At 37.7% G+C, this 15,974-nt stretch overlaps 1 protein-coding gene across 1 annotated transcript; it reads left to right on the forward strand.

Annotated features, from left to right (window-relative positions):
- Nucleotides 1-8,421: 8,421 nt before the first annotated feature.
- On the forward strand, nt 8,422-15,592 carry LOC104455223 (putative receptor-like protein kinase At3g47110). Its single transcript, XM_018859739.2, has 3 exons — nt 8,422-11,110; nt 13,358-13,717; nt 15,387-15,592. The coding sequence occupies exons 1-3, from the start codon at nt 8,422-8,424 to the stop codon at nt 15,590-15,592; spliced, it is 3,255 nt and encodes a 1,084-aa protein (XP_018715284.2).
- The last annotated feature ends 382 nt before the right edge of the window (nt 15,593-15,974 follow it).

Consider the following 15,974-nt stretch of genomic DNA (forward strand, 5'->3'; position numbering starts at 1 on the left):
TTTATAAATAAAAACCACCAAACTAGTTTTTTTTTTTGTTGAAAAAATACCACATTTATGCAAATTAATAAAGGTCAATATTTCTTTCATTTCTTCATATTAAAAAAAATGGAAAAAGGGGCAATAATAATAAACAAAGGTGAATCTTGCATTTTGATTTATTTTTTGTATATGCAAATTACTTGAATCAATTTTTCCCTTTTTGGTGAAGTCCGATTGGTATTTAAAAAAAAAAAAGGAAATTGAATAGTTAGGGACTAGATGGAACATTAGATGAAAGTTCATGAATCAAATTGAACAAATCAAAAGCTCAGAGATGAAATTGAACATTAAATGAAAGTTTATGGACCATTTATGACATTTTCCCGAAGGAAAAACATAACAAACCGAACTACCAAAATTCGGCAATGCTGCGTGTCCCATCATTGACTTTTCTTTATTCCCACGATCCAAGGATCCTCCTCTTTCTCTTTTTTTTTTTTTTTTTTTCTTTTTTCTAATAAGACAGTTAGGCCGTTGATATTTTATAACATATTTGAAATGTCAGTTTGCTTCTATCTCCGGCAATCTTGGAAAATAGACAAGTGGCGATCCCATGCATAGAATATACGTGTCCTACGCCTCCAATATTTCATCTTTTAAATTCTACCGTGTATTCTTTTTCTTTCCTTCTTTTTTTTTTCTAAACATAACGAGGAAACGCAAATTCTAATCTATAGAATATTTTACTGACCTCAATAATCGATAGGACACAGATTAAAATATTGAATGAGTGATCCAAACATGAGATTATTTATACTAGTAATGTATGGAGTCGAACTAATGTCTTGCTTTTAATCCATACCCTTGTGTCTATTCTTTTGTTCCTAAGCCAAAATGAGGGATTGCATGTAATCATTTATGCAATCAACTATGATATTATTCTTGAATTGGTGGGTCTTCGTCAGTCGTGGCCTATAGCAAGAAGTTTAATTATGACATCTTTCCTGAAATTGCATAAAGCTACTTCATTATAAGTTCCATTAGGTCAATAATTTACTGCCGTCTTCGTCGGTCGTGCCCTAGCACACTCCCGTTTTAGTTGTTATTACTTTGTATTAACATCAAACCACATCATCTACAGCTTTTGTCAAAAAAAATTAGTGATTGATTTAGGAAAAAAGTGTCAATCGATGTTATAGATTAATCATAAACTCGATCATAAGTTTGACAAGTCGCAGGCATTCTGATAAATGGGCGGGTTTGATTGAAAATTTTGCACTTGCTGGTGGGCTCAAACAACACATTCGAGGGCCTTGTTAGTGAGTGGCCTAGGCTTGAGCAATGGCTTTGAGGCTTGGCCTAGTTTGCCCATTAAATTTATCAAAAATTACATTGATAAAATATTTATTTAAGTTTATCTACCTTGTAATACAAATTTAATAAATATTGGTAGAGAAATTGAGGCTTAAAACAGAAAAAGAAAAGTATTTATGACACACTTAAAGTAAAATACAAATAAATTATGGAATTATTTTCTGTTTATGTTTCCATTTTATCTATGATTTAGCTCAGCTTTTTTTTTTCTTTAAAAAGTAAGACATTGCCCATCTGATTGGGCCAAAAAATTCCAGCGAGTGAGCTTCGCACTTGCCAAAACCCACTGGATTGGGTTTGGAAATGGCCCCTAAAAGTTCAAACCGAACTTGTTCAGTAAACAAGTCCCATCAAGTGTATCCCATGTTCAGATATGTTTTCAACTATATTTATTATTTTCTTTTATAAAGCGTTCCCATCATATGAAATTGCATCTACTAGCTCTAAGAATGGATAGGACGTGGTCTTTTGACCATAATTAACGTGGGGATTGGGACTAGGCCCCCTTATTCCCTTCATCGTAGGGTAAGGGGTGAGCTAAACTAGCAAGTAATTGCATTAAAAGTTAATTAAACAAGAACGACGCGACAATACACTAGGAGATAATTTGAATGAGAAATAAAAGTGTGACTCACATTTTAATCCACCAATGGAAGCTTCACGAATCATTTAATAAAGATGATTTGATACATATTCGTAGTGCAATTAGCATATATCTAACATCAATAAAGAAGGCGCCTTATAATATTGTTGATAGTTATTATCAAATTTCTAATCATAGCTCAAAATAAATATCTTACGCACGTATTTTATTTTTGGAACTCGCTTTCATGCAGAGATAAGTTAAAAAATTGATATTGCATCAACTTGACTACTCGAGCAAGATGTTTCAGCTTTTGGCTCTCGACTCATAATTGACTTGGACCATAAACGCATGAAAAGCCAAAATAAAAAATCAAAAGTTCGGGAGAAAGTTTTGACCCAAGACACGACAGATGTAAATGGGATTTTGTGGAAAGCGAGAAAAGAGTTTCGAAATAACTTTACCTTTTAATGTGTCCCACGTTCATGTGAAGAATCGATGTAGCCATCATTTGTCGAGAATATGAAAGCTTCATCCTATAGCTAAAATTTATAAAAAAGAATATAATATAGTGGGAGCGTACGCCAGCAAATGACAAGAATATGATTGCTCGATCCTCTCGTGATTGACGGAGAATATAAGGCACCAATTTATTTAATCTCTAGTTGTCGGTCTTCATCTCCAAGGGCTTGTACAATACAAAGTACCAATATTAATATTACTTTCTCTCCCCTCAACTTTGTAAAGTTGCGTCCTATCGGACAATACTATCTTATAGATCAGTATTAATATACCAAACCACATGGCTGATTATAAGTGAATAATAAGCCATTTTTTAATAATTAAAAATAATATGCCTCATCGTTTAATGTACCAAATTTATTAAACATTTTTAGTGTGTTTGACATTTTTCTTTCTTGTTTTTGTTGTACAAATGAAAACTAATGATGTGCTGATATATGAATGACACCACATATACTTAGACTTTACTCGAATTCACTAAATGAAATGATGTGCAATGTGGTATGCACCCATGCACAGTTTCCATGTTAGAAGTTGGAGTCGCATGATCGATGGAATCACGGCGAGATTGGATGGATGTGACCAAGATGATCAAGGAAATATATTTGGTCAAGGTGAGTTACGAAACCAGACAGAGACGTCCAAGGATGTAGCAAAGTAAATTAGTCGCTATATTTTGGAACTCTTTCACAATGGCATGGATGCATCTCTAGGTAATCTACCTACTTATACCTATTATCCTTATCAGTTTAACATTAATATATATGTGTGTGTGTGTGTCATAAAAAGTAAATATAGGGAGTTAGAGGCTCCCTATTTCCGCCATGTAACCATGTAAAATTTGAAAAAATTGCTTCCTAAACGGTTCTCTTCATTTCTGATGCCAATGTATATCATATGATCAATACATTGCCTTGATGCCCAAATTTTGTGATCAATTCATTATCATCAATTTAATGGCATGTTGCCATTTCATTTGGGAAAATTAAATGAAGAGGTTGTCGAGTTGGTCAATTCTTAATATCAAACTATACTACTAATGGTAGCAATTTTAGGAGGGTTCTGCTTGCTTAACACAAGTGTGATTTAATCTTGACGGACCACTTCACTACCCCCACAAGGTCCGGCTTGAAAGCAACAAGCGAGGTACTGAGTAACTTGCGCAAAAGCCGTTGCACGTTAGCGCAACTGTTTTCTTGCTTGTTAGCGCTAACATTTTGATTGCAGTTTAGTATCCACTGACAACATGGAAAGGTCTTTTTCTGGCTTGTTTGAGACCAGAGTAGGCTTTCTTCCATCGGCAAAAAGAGATGGATGAGAAGTCTGATAGGGTTTTAAGAGATAGAAACTCCAGCGGTGAGAGAGTCAGAATCGGTGGATCACACACTTGCTGGAGACGAGGGCAGGCTCATGGACAGGTCTAACTCTATCTAGAAAGAATACGAGTGTTGAAAGAGTGAAGTCTGGGGACAAGGGTAAACGTGGGGAATGGAATCTCCATGCCGTATTAAATAAGATCGCAAGCGAGGGACATGCCGAAGACCCACCTTTCCAGCTAAATCCAACGCGAGGACCCTTAAATTGACTATGCCATCCGTGGTCAGCAAGCAACTGACAAGGCCCGGACTCCATAAAACTAACAAACATTGTTGAAGATGCTATTCAAGAAATGATACGTGATAAGTATTGGGCTCCAATTGACCCTACATTAAAAAAAGGAAAAATCGGCAAGCAATTTTACAACGGATGCTTAAAATTTAATTATAAGTGTGGAGCAGCAAATGAATGGTTGAGTTTGGAGGATCAGTTGGAAATGGGTCGACTCATTTTGACTCGTTAAGACTTATTTCTTCCATAATGACTCTATATTCAACCTAACCCATCAAAATTTATACCCACCGGTTTAACGAACTTAATTATTATAATAATAACATATGTTAGTTGAGTAAAATCTAACACCAAATCAAAAAAGAAAAGTTACCAAATTGATAATATGTTGGCAAAAAAGAAAAAGCAGATCTGAACTTCATATAAAAAAGAAAAAAGAAAAATCATCTCGTTTGCAAATAGGCAACAATTCTAACGTCCAACATTGAGCTGTCAGGCTCCTGGATCGTTGTTGTGGTCAAGCCGTGGCCGAGCACGCGTGCTTGTGCGCTAATCACGAGCTAAAGGCCAACTCTTGGTTTCGTGCTTGACTGTGAGTTTGCAGTCAATTGAACACCAAGCTTCATCCAATAGTTACGTGACTATTTCGATCAAATCTCCAGCACAGTAACTTCTACCCAAGGTTGATGCGCTTACTTCAGGCGACATTGCCGACGGAGTTCATTGTTGTGGGAGATATTGCCAACACCAACGGCCACTGTGCGCAGCTCCCCTTTTTTCACTACCGACCGTGCCATATAGGATGGTTGACGTCTACATCAACAATTCCGACTAACATTGGCTGGATGGAAAGATGAAAATGTTTAGGACTCAATCCGTATAATTGAAATGTTTAGAATTGAATTGGCAAAAACACAATAAATGTAGCACTTAATAGGTAATTTACCCAGATTTAATGCAAATTGTTAATACATTTAACATTTCTATAACCTCAATAAAGAGGGCACCATATAATTAAGCCATTTGGTGCTTGACTTATAATTGACTCTGACTTTAGACCATTTTCGCGTGAAAAGCCAAAAGAAACAATCAAAAATAGGGGAGAAAACTTTAACCCAAGACACGGCAGATGGAAAAGAAATTTTGTGGAAAGGGAGAAAAGAGTTTCAAGATAACTTTACCTTTTTATGAGTCTCATGTTTATATAAAGAACCGATGGAGCCACTTTTTGTCAAGGATATGAAAGTTTCATTCTCACCGGATCTTCTTGTGATTGACGGTGAATATAAGGCACCAATCTGTTCAGTATCCACTCTTCGGTCCTCATCGCCATGGACTTCAAAGAATACAAGGCACCAATATTAATATTGCTTTCTCCCCTCAACTTTTTAAAGGAGCGTCTTATTGGACAATGCTGTCTTATAGATTTGTATTAACGTGCCAAACCACATGGCAGATCAAAAGCAAATAATTAGCCATATTCGATAATTAATCACAATATGCCATGTCAATTATTACACCAAATTTATGAAACATTCTTAGTGTTTTTGGCATTTCTCTTTATTGCTTTGGTTGTAAAAATGAAAACTAGCGAGATGATATATGAATTACTAAGACTTTACTCGAATTTCTAAATGAAATGGTGTGCAATATGCTATGCACCCATGTCATCAAATAAGTGTGGAATTAGCATTAGAATGGAGATTGTTAAAAGGAGGAAAGAGATAAATTGAGTAAGATCAATTAAAGGAAATTTAGTTTTCTGTTCCATCATCATTTCTTCTCAAAATTTAGGAGCTGTCATTCAAGTTTGTCCGACAATCGTTGAAGCAATTCGATGATGCCTACCATATACACAATCCAATTGATCTAGAGATGGCTCCATGGATTCATGACGTGCTTTTCACTATATAGCACTTTGCCTCTTTACAAGGTTCAAGAAATAGCTCCCCAGGAGTAGGACATTATCCCACGTAACACTTGGTTCTAGGGGTGAAAAAGAAGAAGATTTAAAGAACAGTTTGGCCTAGATTATACGGCCAACTTTTTAAGGTTTGAAGTGGCCCGGGCTGAAATTTAGGGTCCCCCCCCTTATTCTTTTTTGAGCCAATCCGCACCTTCAGCTTTAGCATCTTCAGGATCTCAGGATTAAAATGACTCGAACTGGTCAAATTATATATTAAAACTAAAAAAATATAACCAAAAGATTAATAATTAATAACACAAGATGTTTTAATTATACTCCGAACACTTGAATAAACTCATAAGTAAGTTAAAATATGAAAATATAAAAAATGATTTTTGAGGCCCAAAATATAATAACTAATCTATTTTTAATTCATAAAAAATGAGACAAAAATCCGCTAAAAATATTAAACTTATTTTTTTTTCCCAAAAAATAGGCTCTCTGGTCTCTCTTCCCTCATCGGTACCATGGACAGTATGTCGTATTGAACAGTGACAAAGAGATCAGATTGCTTTTCACAGAGTGATACAAAGCTTTAGCGAATCAATTAGAATATTTTAATGCAAAAATCACTTGTAATTTTCTTGAATCCAAATGCACGGCACGCAATCTCTTTTCACAACATGACTCATGTACATTTCTTTTTGGAAAAATTACCAAAATATCATAAACCTATTGTAGTTATGCTGTAATAGTCATAAATCTATTTGTTTGGCCAATTAAGTTCTCAACCTTTTACAATTTAGACCGGACCCGGATTCGCCGGTTTACACTTATTTATTATTATTATTATTTTAAAAATACAAATATAAAAAATTTTCAAAAAATTCTGCAATTAGGACAAGGCTGAAAAATAGTTTTTGAGTAGTTTTCTCAAAAAAACAAATTGCATGAAAAATCCTTTAAAAAAAAAAAAAAAAATCTTATCTTTAGTGAATACGGTGATCTTCTTCTCAAGCCATTTGGCTTGCAGCTAAGATATCCATCCATTCATCCTCTCACTAGTTGATTAATTAATATAATCAAGTTTCCGATCTTAATTTTTCTAATCACAATATTTTACTTAGATTTTTAATCAATCGACTATAAATCGAATTAGTGGCAGCTTGCAGGTTAAAAAAAAAACGAACTGTAAGTCACGAACTAGTGGGCTTGGGAGAGTCTAGACCAAGCCTAGGCTTAGAAAACCATTAGCCTCATGCGCTTGCAGGAGGCTTCAAAGAGGTAGTGACAAATGTGTTGCTAGGTGTCAAATTTTCAGCTTGCGAACACTATTGGTGAATAAGCAAATTATCGATTGAATAAGTAATTGACCACCTCTTCTTGCGATTATAAATGCTAATATTAGTAAACCGCACATATGATATTCAATGATGCATCAAATCCCACCAATATACTTGGTTGGTTGCCCTTGAAGGATATTAAAGGTAGCTCTCCTTGTTTCGAGATGTGGTTCTCACTATGTATCAAGTTACCTTTATAAGATTCAAGAGATGGCTCTTACGATATAACACTTTGTCCCACGTGAAGCTTAACTTTAAGGGTAAGTAAAAAAGATTAAAAGCTCATATAAGCCTTTGGATGGCCCGAATTTTCAGGTCCGGCCTGGGTCAAGATTTCGCGCTCCTGCTTATTTATACTCAAAGTACTTTGATAAATTCATTAATAAGTTAAAAAAATAAACATATAAAGAAGTGATCTTTGAGGAGAAAAATCTAGTAACGATATCTAATTTTAACACTAATAAAAAAATCGAGCTATGGCCCAACTAGCCCTGTATCTCTATTTCGACCTCTACCGAGCCTGCAAATTCCATGAAGTTGTAAATGCTCGCGTAATTGACGGAGTACTAAAAGACTTCTCTCTTTCTTTTTTTCTTTTTGGTTGGGTTATGGTTGCCTGCTTTCACGACGCACTTGATGGAATGTCGAGTCTTCGTCTCCATGGTCTTCCCAATCCTCACGTAATTGACAGTGAATATGAGGCACCAATTTGTTTAGTCTTCAGTCTTTGTCTACATGGACTTCATGGAATACGAGGCACCAATTTGTCCTTCACATGGACCTGTCGCTTTTGTAATATATTTATCTTAACATGCTAAATCACATGGCAGAAAATAAGTGGACGATAAGCCATGCGCAATAATTGATAACAATATGCCACATTTATCTTACGAAATTTATAAAATAGTCTTAGGGTGTTTAAAATATTAATTACAATATTCGTTTATACTACCACACTTTGCACCCTATAATTTCTACTATTTCATGGACTTCAAAGCATAGTGTACGTTACTTCCCATAGTGGAATCAATCAATAATTGAATTTTGTGCAGGACCGGAGAGTTAAATGCAGCTAAGACTGAAAGTGGAGATCACAAGAGGAGATGGGGAAACAGCTGTTTCTTATTCTTCACTCTGCCCTCTTGTGGTGGTGGAGCTCAATCACAATCTTTGGAGCATACTCGCATAACCAAACAGATCTGCTCGCGTTAGCCTCCTTCAAAAACGCAATACACAAAGACCCATTTAGAGTCTTGAGCTCTTGGAATGATTCTACTCATCATTGTGAGTGGCAAGGTGTTTTGTGCAGCAAAAGACATCCTGGGAGGGTCACATCTCTATACCTGAGATCACAAGGCTTGGAAGGTTTCCTATCTCCTCACGTAGGTAACCTCTCTTTTCTGAGGGTCATATTTCTGCAGAACAACAGCTTTCATGGCGAAATCCCACCACATATTGGCAACTTGTTTCGGCTACATGTTCTTGTTCTTAGTAACAACTCATTTGGTGGTTCAATACCCTCCAATCTTTCCCGTTGCTTGAACCTCGAGATCCTAAATCTCATAGATAACCAACTTGTGGGAGGAATTCATTCTAATCTTGGTTCTTTAACAAGACTTAAAGGCTTGGGCTTGTCTTTGAACAGTCTTGTAGGTCCTATTCCTGGTTCGATTGGAAACCTCTCGCTGCTACAAAAGCTCTCCCTGGCAGAAAATGCGTTAAGCGGAGAAATACCTGAGGAATTGTCCAGACTCAAGAGATTGATACTTTTCCAACTATCTTCCAACAAACTAACCGGTGAGATTCCAACAGGGATTTTAAACATGTCTGACATTATTACATTCAATGTTAATTATAACCAGATGTGGGGAAGTTTTCTCAATGATGTCGGCACCACTTCTCCTTCTCTCTATTTCCTTGGGGTTGGCAAAAACTTGTTCACAGGGATGATTTCATCAACGTTAATGAATGCCACAGGTCTCGGAAAGCTTTACCTTGAGCACAACAATTTCCATGGGCCAATACCGAAAAATCTGGGTAGGCTAAAGGGCCTTTACAGGATTTCATTGGCTGATAACCACTTGCAGGATGACTTGAGCTTTATTTCTTCTTTAGTGAATTGTTCCAACTTAGAAAATCTCGAGATTTCGAGGAACTTGATTCACGGATCATTGCCGAGATCCTTCTTCAATCTCTCCCCCAGCATTGAGCGAATTTATATGTCGGACAATCGGATCCAAGGATCTATTCCTTTAGCCCTCGGAAATCTCTTCAACTTGTCTTTTTTGCGTTTAAGCAATAATTTTCTAACCGATAATATTCCTCATTCCATCGGAGCACTTTCCAACTTGCAGCAACTTGATTTGAGCTGGAACATGTTTACTGGAGAGATACCATCTTCAATTGGTAACATTACGTCATTGGGTATCCTTGACCTTTCCTCCAACATTTTCCGAGGCTACATACCACAGAGTCTCAGCAACTGCATGCAACTAATTGGGCTTGATCTTTCGAACAATAACCTAATTGGCTCAATTCCTATCGAAATCATGGATCTTTCTTCCTTGTCGATAATCCTTAGTTTAGCAAATAATAATTTAAGTGGATCTCTTCCATTGCAAGTTGGATCTTTAAAGAATCTTGGCATATTAGATCTGTCTCACAATAGATTGACCGGCTTAATTCCAGCATCCATCAGCATGTGCTTGGTATTGGAACGACTTCACTTAGAAGCTAATTCTTTTCATGGTCAAATCCCTGAAGCTTTACGTCCATTACGGGGTCTACAAGAGCTGGACCTTTCCGATAATAATTTTTCTGGTCCAATCCCGAGCTTTCTCGCAGGGTTCTCACTCCTCAAGTACTTGAATTTGTCCTTCAATCAACTAGAAGGACAAGTTCCAAAGGGTGGAGTTTTTCTAAATGCAAGTTCTATATCGATTTATGGAAATACGGAACTCTGTGGAGGTGTTCCTGGTCTGAAGCTTCCTCTTTGCAAATCATCAAGCTCTAAGAAGTCTTCTTCAACCAAGGCCAAAGTTATATATGTGGTAGCTGGCAGTTTGTTATGTTTAGCTTTGTTGCTCCTATGTGTGTCTATCTCCTATTGCAAAAAGAAGCAGACGACAAGCAATGCCTCCACTTCATTATCTTTCGGGAACCAATTCTTGAGGATTTCTTACGAAGAACTCTTGAGAGCGACTGACCGATTCTCCAAGACCAATTTGATTGGTAAAGGGAGATACGGCACAGTTTATAAGGCAATTCTTGATAGTGGTGCCACGGTGGCAACGAAGGTGCTCAATCTATCGCAAAGAGGTGCTTCGAGGAGCTTTATCTCCGAATGTCGAACTCTAGGAACCATTAGACACCGAAACCTCGTGAAGATACTAAGTGTCTGCTCGAGTGTGGACTTTCGTGGCAATGACTTCAAAGCTCTAATATATGAGTTCATGGCTAATGAGAGCTTGGAGAAGTGGTTGCACCCTGGGACTATAGGACAATATGATGAGCACATCAAATTGAGAAATTTGAGACTAGTGCGGAGGTTAAACATTGCCATTGACATAGCTACTGCGATCGAATATCTCCACAAGAGTTGTTATTCAACAATCATCCACGGAGATTTGAAGTCGAGTAATGTGCTTCTGGACAACGACATGGTGGCTCGAGTTGGAGATTTCGGGCTTGCAAAAATCATTTCAACAGTGTCTGCTGAAGCCATAAGAGTTCAGGATCAGGGTAGTTCAACTTCAACTGCAGTTAGAGGATCCATTGGTTATGTGCCTCCTGGTATGAATCTATCATATTTTCTCGATTAGTTTTTGATTGAATAAACAAGATCCTTGATATTTTGTTATGCTTCGTATGCTCTAACACCTCTCTCTCACAACATTATTTCCTTCTTTTTTTAATTAATAGCTTCAACCGAAGAAGAAAATACATATGTTTGTGTACGAAAAGATTAATAGTAGCATTTAGTAATTGTATTTGAAATTAAGATGGGAATAAATCATCTTAAATTTGATCATTGAATGGAGATATTATTATTTTTTTATCAAAACTTGTGAATTCGTACCAATAAATAGATTAAGCATATTGTGTCCTATCATAGTTACATTTTCTTTCTATAATTTGTAATCTATCTATCTCATGTCATGTTGATGCTGCGAAAATGGATTGTGTCTAATATTGTCATAAAGTCCCAGTATGAGAAATTGATGAGAAATTGTGATTCACTTTTGGTAAGCCATGACTTAAGGTCTTGACAGTAAGTAATTGACCCCTCATGGTGGACCCTTTCATTTTGACTTGACTTATAATTCCATATTTCTAAAATTTGTTTAGATGACAGGACATTTAAGTCTGAATCCGCTCGAGGTCTTAAACCCATAAAAGCACAACGATATCACACAACATACACTAATTCACAGCATGATGGACCCCATCCAACTTTCACTCCCCTAAACTTCTTGTTTGGAGCATATTTAGACAAATTTACGCATTTAACAATTATAAATCCATTAGAAATAACAAATCACTCCAAGTCTCTTCTTTTTCCCTAGTCTTCTAGGCATTTTCTTCTATTCTTTCTTGTAGAAAAGAAATAGTGTGGTATAGGTATTAAACTGAATCCGGATCATGAAAATGAAGAGCCTCGTGTGTATTCCATGCGTGTCTAGTCAAAACTAGCGGTTCAAATTTAGTTAATACATGTCTAAGTGCACTAAATAGTTTCTGCCGAGGCCTTCATTGCATATATATTATTCTTTTTTCTATTTTCCTCCTATACCCTACGAGAGGAAAAAGTCACTCTTGATGTTTGGGCAATTTTTTTTAGCGAACATGTGACAACTTTGGGTGCACTTAGTAGTTTTGGAAAAAGAAGAGTTCATATGTTGTTAACTGGTATTTGGTGCACTTTTTACATCCTAAAATCTCATTTCTCTACGGTCGATGCATTCCAACTTTTGTGACAATTTTTACCACTTTAGCATCCAACAGGCGATAAACACCGGCCATAGCCAATAAACTAAATGAAAGTCAAACAAAAAGATATGAAAGAAAAAACCAGTAGAGGGTTTTATGCTATGTAGCACGGACACTCTCCGGAAGCCTTCGTGTCGTGTCCGACACTCCGACACGTGTCCAACACGCTCTGACACGTCCCGACACGCGGTCAACAAGTGTCGAAAAATCCGACACGTGGTCAACTCTTTCCGACACGCTCCGACACGCGAGTCTAGAATTCCGACACGCGATTCCGACACGCACGGGGTCAATTTTAAAAATTTATAATACTTGAGGGGTCAAAGTATAAATATACACAAAAGAAGTAATAAAAGAAGTAATAAAATTGCTATAAATATACACACACGAGGTCAATTTTTTTTTTCAGTTTTATTTTTTTAGAATTGTTTTATTTTTTTTAAAAGTCTTTTACTCTGAAAGAAGTAATAAAAAATGCTATATATGATAAATAAATAAATTTAAAAATATAATTTCAGCATTTTTCTTTAAACAATGTTTTTTTCCTCTAAGTTTTGTGTATTATTGTAACAAATTAAAATAATGAATGATATTATTTAATATTTTTTGTGTAAATTAATTCTAGTCTATTTTTATTATTATTTATTTATGTATTTATATATAAAAATATATTTAATATATAACGTGTCGGAACGTGTCGAAATTCTCTATTTTTAAGAAATGACGTGTCGACGTGTCGTGTCGTATCGTGTCACGTGTCACGTGTCCGTGTCGATGCTACATAGGTTTTATGACCATCTAACTTGCTCCAACAGAGGATCACTTGGCCTCTGCCATGCATAGTGAGCCGGACTGTGAAGTGAGTGAGGGCTTGCAAGCCATCACTCTATGTTGTGCGTGACTGGCGAGAGCCCTCACAATTGTCCTTGGCAAGCTCTTGCAAATGGACATCAAACAAAATCCCATGTGACTTGGAAACTTTTTTCTAAACCATTAACTTCAATAAAAAGTGTATGTTTGTTTCTATTAATGTCTTAATGAAATTTTCAGAGTATGGCATGGGACACAAGGTTTCCATACTTGGGGATATATACAGTTACGGCATTCTATTATTGGAGATGTTCACTGGAAAGAGACCCACTGACGAGGCCTTTGGGCACTATCTTAACCTCCACAACTTCGTCCTAATGGCTCTCTCGGATCGAGCAATGGACATCATAGACTCAAGGCTTTGGAGTGAAGTTGGTGATCGACAACAAGAGATCAAGATCAAAGATTGCATTATCTCTGTATTTGAAGTTGGACTCGCATGTTCAATGGAATCACCATCGGATCGGATGGACATGACCGAGGCGATCAGGAAATTACACTTAATCAAGGTGAGTTACGAAACCAAAGAGAGGAGGATAGGTATGTAGCTAAGTCGGTTTTCTCATTTCATCTTGGAACTCTTTCACTAGTAGAGAAAATCGTCATGCAAAGGCAATGCTAGCAAATTGACATGAATGTATCCCTAACTAGTGTGCCTACCCATACCTATTATGTGTGTTTTTAATGATGACACAAATATCTATATTTTAAAATCATAGAAAATGGATGTATGGATTTATAGTTGTTGCGATCTACCTTTTTTTCCTAGAGAGGAAAAAACATAAGTTTAGGTATAATGCTTAAAAGGCGGGCCTATAGCCCCTAATTAGGCATAGGCTCTCCCAAGCCCATGCCCTGCATGACATTGGGGTGTTTAATTTTAGTTTCAATTAAAGCTATAAGAATTTTCTAATGATGAGTCACCACTTGCCTGTTGGGGTTAGTTAAAAATCAAGTACGATATTGGAGTATATTTTACTTTCTATGCAATCAGAGAATTCAGGAGCGATGACTTAGTTACACTATTTAATCAACCAGTGTCCTTGCGTGGTACATAATCTTGTTCATTTTGTCAGGCAGCTCGAATTGATTTTAAACCTATCAACTAATATATGAGATGGTCATACAGGTGTACAATAATTAAAATAACAATAAGCAACCAAAGAAGTATAAAATAAATTGCAAAGAAAAATTAGAATCTAACGCTAAGTAGGCTATGGGGAAACCAACTTCAACATATCAAAAGTGCGCAACCAATTGGCAATTGAAATCGTCTTATAGAACATTCAAATCTTGGGCTAAAGATTTAAGAGGTTATTCAATTTTGAGCACAATTTTTATCAAAGATTTTCGCACATTTTAAAAAGAAACTACTAAAAAACCAATTTTTAAGCTTTTTCCTAAAGATTTCTGAATTTTCTGAATTTTTCTGAATTTTCTAAATATTTTATTTTTTTTTGAAAAAAATATATAATATAATATAATATACTCATCCAACCGGGCTCGTCGGCCCGGGTTCACTGTTGGACTCGGCTCAGCTATTGAGCCCAGTCCGGTGAAACCCAAAACAAAATAAATATAAAAACTAAGCCCAACCCACAATGAAATAAACCTAAGTTGAAGCCTCATTAGACCCACTGAAACCATATCAACGCTCAAGCCCAGCCATTTGATCCGAATTCTTGTTTCTTTTTTGATTTTTTGATTTTTTAAGTTTCCTTATTTTATTCTTTTATTTCTTCCCTTCTTTTCCACGTCGTCTTATTCACGACGTCCCCTTCTCGAGCGATGTCCTTCACCCCAAGCTCCGAATTTCTTAGACAAGCCTCGGGCCAAAGCTCAAAGTGCCGCGGAGCCACCACCCTTCATCAGTCGTCTACTCCGACCGCCACTCGGCCGTCGACCTCCCCGCTGCCGGCCGAGGACCTCACCACTCGGCCGGCACCAACACAACAGGAAAAACGACAGGGCCAAAGCGAACAAAGCCACGGGCGGCCCCCGAACAACGTCAAGCTCGAAATCGCAGCAAAACGATAAGATTAACAACACGCGGGAACTTCGATTCAGCCCCGAACCAAGAACACGAAAGCGGATCTAACTTAAGCATTTCATCGAGCAGTTAGAGCGCACTGTCTAAAACGACAGGAAAACGAACCGGCCGAGCTCAAATTGCCCCAGGACTCATGAAAACCAACATACAAAAACACAGACACAAGAAACAAGGACGAAGTGGGCCGGAGCTCGCGTGAGCCGGAGGCCGCGAGCTCCGGCCCGGCATGCCCAAAAACAGGGCAAAAACAGGGTCAGGCTTACTGGAGTTTTGGCGTGGGAAAGGAGGCACGGCGGCGGGTCGTCGGCCGCGATTCCGACGTGCTGGCCGGCGGTCTCTCCCTCCAACTCTCCTTCCTCGCTTGAACTCTCACTTGCTGCTCTCTCTTTCTCGGATCTCTCTCTTCTCTCCCCCCCAAAAAATTTTCCCTCTTCTTCTCTCCCTTTTAAGCTCTCCAGCTGGCGCGCATGGCATCGTGCCATGCCAGCTGGTGCTGCCGTTCTTCCCCCGACCACCAACTCCGGTACGACGCTTGCCCTCGTCTCCTCTGCCTCTGTCGTGTCCGCCGTCCTTTCCTCCGCTCTCTGTTCTCTGCAGAGGCGTGAAGGAAAAGGGGAAAGGAAGGAGATGGGGGCCGGGCCAGGAAACAAGGAGCGGGCCGGCCCAGGTGAAGAGAAGAGAAAAAGGAGCGGAAAAACAAAAAGGGGCAGAGCAGGCCCAGCCTTGGCCCGGCTTTGCTCTCCCATT

This window comes from Eucalyptus grandis, chromosome 7 (genome assembly GCF_016545825.1).
Source record: "Eucalyptus grandis isolate ANBG69807.140 chromosome 7, ASM1654582v1, whole genome shotgun sequence".
In the NCBI taxonomy this organism is placed as follows: Eukaryota; Viridiplantae; Streptophyta; class Magnoliopsida; order Myrtales; family Myrtaceae; genus Eucalyptus; species Eucalyptus grandis.